Source organism: Bison bison, unplaced genomic scaffold (genome assembly GCF_000754665.1).
Source record: "Bison bison bison isolate TAMUID 2011002044 unplaced genomic scaffold, Bison_UMD1.0 scf7180017864380, whole genome shotgun sequence".
Classification (NCBI taxonomy): domain Eukaryota; kingdom Metazoa; phylum Chordata; class Mammalia; order Artiodactyla; family Bovidae; genus Bison; species Bison bison.
The window spans coordinates 4322276-4328397 of NW_011494952.1; the positions used below are offsets into that span (position 1 = coordinate 4322276).

At 36.1% G+C, this 6122-nt stretch overlaps 1 protein-coding gene across 2 annotated transcripts in view; it reads right to left on the reverse strand.

The window, feature by feature from the left end:
• Positions 1 to 722: 722 nt before the first annotated feature.
• The window catches only part of LOC105001241 (chromosome unknown open reading frame, human C10orf107), a 169469-nt gene continuing 164069 nt past the window's right edge, over positions 723 to 6122 (reverse strand). Inside the window, exons 8-9 of one of the 2 annotated variants that reach the window (XR_826838.1) lie at positions 1983 to 2494; positions 723 to 1079 (exon numbers count right to left, since the gene is read on the reverse strand). Coding sequence is in view for 1 of the 2 variants with exons in the window: in XM_010857416.1 (XP_010855718.1) it covers positions 2420 to 2494 (75 nt within the window). In the remaining variant the exon portion in view is untranslated. Of the gene's footprint in view, positions 2495 to 6122 lie in introns of both variants that reach the window. The other variant, XM_010857416.1, reaches the window with a different exon arrangement.

Below are 6122 nucleotides of genomic sequence, written 5' to 3' on the forward strand. Positions count from 1 at the left end.
ATAGTTTAAAAGTTATGGAATTTCTAAAATGAAATACTCTATACATAGTCATTAAAAAGTGTGTGCTCAGTCACATCCAACTCTTCGAACCCCATGGGCTGTCACTAAAAATACTGATAGAGAATTATCTTAAGATATATTATTTCACAAAAAAAAGCACTGTAAAGAACAATGCAAACTGTGTGTGTTTTTTTAAAGACCACTCTATACAAGTATCCAGTTGTGTAAATGGGCAAAAAATACTTTCCTATGGACTTACTGAAAGCTGTGGTTGCCTCATGGGAAAAGAAATGAAGGTACCTAGCCAGGGTGAAATTTATTTTTCATTGTCTACACTGTTTTTTTCCTTTTTTTGGTAACAGAGTGCATATATTGCTTTATTGATTCAAAATTAATTTAAAAGAGCAGAGACTGAATTAAAATTTGTAGTTACTGCTACTACAATTGCTCTTTCTCCTATTATTAGATGTTACAGTCAGGCTATTGCAGGGATCCCTGGGCTGCTCCAACACTATAAAGACATAAGAAAACAGGATGACAAGTTAGTTACCACGAGGGGACGTACTGATCCACAAGTTCCAGTGGAAAGACAGAGAAAGCTGGGAATTCTGGCAAGGTGGCTGCCCCAAACAACTGGACAGTGGGTATCAGGGATGGGCAGTGGGTTTTGGGTTATCGTAAGAGGTAAACAGAAATCAAACCTTAGGGAAAAAATCCTTTAATGTGAATTCATTGAGTTATCAGAACAACCACAAAAAATAAGTATTATCTTCACTTAACAGATGACCAGTTATAGGGTGAGCAGCCTGTCCAAAGTCACACATCAGACCCTGGGAGTCTTACTCCAGAGGCAGGCTTTTGGTGTTCATATAGGGTATTGTTTTTGTGTAGTTTTTAGGGCCAACTGCGTATTTTTTATTCAGTTTTGAACTCTTTGTACCTTTGCTCAAAATCAGCACTCTTTATTAGAAATGGAGGTCCACTGTTGTGCCAATGGTTGCATTTGAAGCTGTACTGGGTGTTTTAAGACGCTCCTTTATTTCCTATTTGTGGTTTCTCTAGTTTCACCTCTGTTTTCCCTAGAAAAAAGACAGATTGATGAAATTAAGACTTGTGAGCCCTTCTAGTGATCACTGAAGGCCATCAGCATTTTCAGTTAGGAAGGACAGCTCAAGGAAGAAACACCTTAGCTCATTCAGGCCTTCCAGACTTGGAAGTGCATGAACAATAAATACAGACAGTTTCAAAGTAAGGACTTCTCTTACATTGCTGATCAGTGTAGTTAAAAAAACCAAATCCTTCTAGATCTGTCTCTGCCCTAAATGAATATATTTTGGGCAGTCCCCTTGGTACTGATGCAGTAAGCAAGGTTATAGCCCAAGGTCACAGCACGGACCAAACATATTCGACCAAGTGCCACAGATGTAAGTACATTTGGTTCCAATATAAACTGGAAAATTCTTGGAGAAATGGTCCCCTCCTTGCAATGCTCTACATTCTAGAACACTCTGAAGTCTCAGAAATTGGGAAAGAGCCGAGGTAGTAGTCAACTTAATTTGCCAAACTAGGGATAATCAGTTGGCAAATGGATATTTTCTTTTGAAATTATATTTTTAATAATGGTATTTAAAGGCTTGAGATGTTTTCAATCATTCTACTGCAATATAATGGTTAATTTTAAGAGCTCTGTGAGTTTGATTTGTATTTAAGATTTTTACAATCTATATATAGGTTGGTCTTTAATAACCATTTATACATTGCTTCTTTTTATATAGGTCATGTATTCTCCCGGGAGAGTAACAAGATTAGAAATAACAAATACAGTACAGAATAAATTAAAGTGCTTCAAACTGCATTATATAATTTCAGAAAATTGGTTTCACACTGAAACATTTAAATAAGAAAACCAACTGATTTAAGGGAAAAAAAAACACAAAACCCTAGTACATGCACTTGAATTGCTATTGTTTAGCAAATTTTACCCTCAGCAGTATGGTGGTGGTCTGTGTTCACAAGGCTTCAGCAATGTGGCAGTTCATTTGGGTCAATATGGATAAAATCATTGTTCTTCTTTATTTTAAAATGTTGACTTCATTCTCCTTGAAGATGAATAACATTTACTAGTCAAAATGTCAAAGGAGTATTATAAAAGTAATTGTATTTTTATATATGGTTCTCCAAACTCTTATATAAAAATGTTCTTATTACACACAGTGCAATAAATTCAGAGGCTGTTATAGGACAGGAGATAGAGAAATTGGGGCCAATACTTCTCTAATTAGTTAGGATAATGAAAAGTGGGGCTTGGTTTTCCTCTCTCAACTAAATGAAGGCGATCTGGTGCTCGAGAGAGTCTATGATTCTGGCCGGTTTTGTTTGTTTCGTGAAGTTTTAGTATCACTCTCCTGGTTCGGAGTCCTCAGGCCTTTTTCAATTTTTCTATCTGTGCATTAAAGGCTTCTTCCTGTATTTGCAGCTTTTCGTTTATCTCGGTCTGTGAAGACAATCATAAAAAAGTGGTTATGATGGAGCTATCTTTGGCTGCACATTGTCTTTGTGGTTTTGACATACTATAGTGCCTAAAGACAGACATTATCCCTCACACACCTTCCTGTTTTGCAGACGTAGCCGGGTTTCAGCCTGTAGTGATGTGATAACACTTTATCATATTTCTCTGCACATTTCCAATGTATAGCATGTCTGCTATGAACAGGAAGTGGTATTTGGACAGCCATTTTTCACATAGGCTTGTGTTGGAAGATAGGCTAATTTATCTGCATTTTCAGACACTTTACCAATAAGCACCGAATCAGAATAACTGCTCTAGGCTCAGTTATTGCAGCGTTGTTGGTACTGCCACCCCTCTGCAATGGAGGTTTTTGTCTCCCGTGTAATACATTCTAATTGGGATCCCAGAAAGCTTCTGTTGTGAAATCACAACACAAATAATCTCACAATTAGAATGATTCTCATAATTAAAGAGTATTCGCCACATATACAGCTCTTAAAATTATGATGCCCTTTGTGATATATAGTTTTGGTATAAAAAAGTAAGCAGTTGCTGACAGGTTTTCGTGTTTGCTGTGGCTATGATAGCATTTAGCCTCTGGCAGTGATATTCTGTGGACTAACATTGCTACCTGCACAATTCCAAAAATATTTTCATATTAGCTGAACATTTGTAGCCCTGGAAATGTCCTCCTTTTTTCATGATGGATTATAACATTATGTATAGAGAAACCAGTGGCAGGGGCATGGTAAAACTGGGGTCTTTGTTTAGGTGATTTAAAATAGTCAACACGCATATGAGGAATAGTTCATACACATAAATGTTAGTAAGTAATTAGAAATGTAGAATTGTAATGCCTATGACCTAATTTAAGGTCATCAGGGTAACTATATTTTAAGAAACATTTTAATTTATATAGAAGAAATTTAAAAAATCAAATACTGATTTTGGTCCAAATATACCTTCATTGTTATTTATTTATTTATAACTGTAATTATAACAGCTAGTTTGAAAGGTCTACCTGCTTGCCTTATCTGATGAGATATTGTTTCAGTTTCACAGTTAAGAGAAACTATTTCTGAAAAGATCACATTGGTGCCAATAATTCTGGGTTCTCGCACGAGTATATCTTTTTTGGCTCAAGTTTTATCAAGTCCTGGGGTCAAGTCTGGCCTCTGGCTTTTCCTCTTTTCCTTTCTTGGTGCTAAGTGAAGGAGGCAATGAGGGATGAGCATGGTTGTCCAGGTTACAAAAGAAATGTCTTATTTTTAGGAACCTATAATCCCCTCGGGCAAAATTTTGGGAGAGCTGAAAGGAGGAAGGGTCTAGGAGTGCGGAGACCTAGGGATTAGTTTAGCTCTGCAGCCTTGAGCAGGTCACTTAACCACCTTTAGTTCTTATCAAAAAATTAAGTAGTTTAAAATTAAGTATGTTAAATTTCACGTATGTTGGCTTTTAAATTCATAATTCCAAGTATGTTAACTTTTAAATTCATAATTCTAACTCTCAATTCTGTGATATATCACTGATGTTATACTATTTCATTATCATGATATTGTGCTATATTAAAAATATTACTTCTGTTTCTTTATGGCAGGCTATATATTATATCATACAGGGCATGAAATAGTTTGAAGAAATGATTCTGTTACAGTTCCAAAGGATCGGGAAGTACTGGTCTAACTAGACAACTGACTCTTCCCACTTTCAATTAAATGTATTTTAGGTCCACCAATAATTTCATTTCTTTTTAACTAAGGACAGACATATTATTATCTTCGAGCTTCTGTTTCCCTATCTCATTAGGGTTTTCACATTAACCTGGAGGTCTTTTTGGTATTTCACTGAGACAGAATTGACTGCCTGCAAGTGAGGGCTCTGGGGGAAAAGGCTCCCGAAAGTCAGCGGCATGCCTGCTAGAGCTGTGCTGACCGAAGGACACATCTCAGATTTCCACACCATGGTGATCAGTACTTTGGACACTGGACGACAAGATCCCCTGTCTGGTCAAGAACAGGTTGTCCTTGGTCTACAGTGTCTCCATGTTAATCCTCAGAACACCGATGACCAGATGTGCTATCTACACGTCCCAGGATAGGGTATAGTTCCATTGCCTTTTAGGAAAGAATGGAAAATCCATGACCTGGGTCCAACAGCCTCTCAGTGATCACATCTTGAGGTGATTTCCCACTCAGCTTTTCTAACCTGGGAAGTTGACCTAAAAATACCTATGGTCCCAGGATGGCAAACTTCTCTTAAGGTTTTCACATTATTTTACTCTACTGCTTAAGATAGGGCCAACAGCCAACATTTAATGAAAGAATTTAGTGCTAGCATTCATATTTCTCTGAAATACGAATGCAAGAATTTTAGTGCTAGCATTCATATTTCTCTGAAATATAATTCTTTAAATATATTAAAGTTTGCTCCATTGGGTATAATTTTTATTATACAACTCAGGGCCAAACTAATTTCATTTTAAATGTATCTTTAAAATTAAAATACCTAGGCTATATAAGCTTAAAATGTTTGCTCTATTCAGTATAATTTTAATTAACATCTCAGGGCCAAGATAACTTCATTCTTAATAAATTTCTGAAGCTATAAAGTGAGTCAATGGGAAAGTAAGTAGATTAACATAAAAAATTTAAGGATTCACACTATTTTCAGAAATTTCTGAGTTACAGAAGTGAAATATGCTTGTAACCACAATGGAGAATGAGGTCTGAAAAAAATTGTACTCAAAACATGAATTCACTACTGCCTTTTCTTACAAAAATTATAATAAGACTATGATTTTTACCTTTGTATATTTTTTGAGTATGATTTTTACATAAAGAAGGAGAAAAAACTATTGGAAAATTTAAAATATCTTACAAATAAGAATTCATTACATGTTCCTACAGCAAGTCATTGGTTTATATGTACTGACCACTGATAAGTGGCTACCTTTGAACAGGGATGAGACAGTTTTAAGAGCCAAGAACACCGGAAGGCAGGTTTTAGAAGTGGAAAATAACTTACCCATTTAAAGCAGGGAGACATTTAGGTAGGCAGAGAGTAATTACCCAACTTGGAATTTGACCAAGACAAAACAGTAAACACTGAAAAAGTGCCACACCACTGGAGTATTAAAAACCAAAGTAGTCTGGTTGTGATATTAGAGGTTATGTGGTTTTTGTGGATTACACTGGAATTAGAACCAGAACCCAGTTCACAGCTCCCAGTCAGGGTCTTTTGTCAACTTCTGACCCTGGAAACCCTGGACAAATGACTTAATATTTCTGTTCCTCTCAGTGTTCATTTTATTTATCAGATAAGTTCCTGCCTAATTCAAATGGAGTTTACTAAGATTATTGACAGAAAATATATAAAGGGATTTGCTATCTTGAGATACTGTATAAATAAACATCATCAAGCCATTTTATTGAAAAACTGGCAATAATTTGGCTCAGGCTGCCGGGAGAAATATCAATAACCTCAGATATGCAGATGACACCACCCTTATTGCAGAAAGTGAAGAGGAACTAAAAAGCCTCTTGAAGAAGGTGAAAGAGGAGACTGAAAAAGTTGGCTTAAAGCTCAACATTCAGAAAATGAAGATCATGGCATC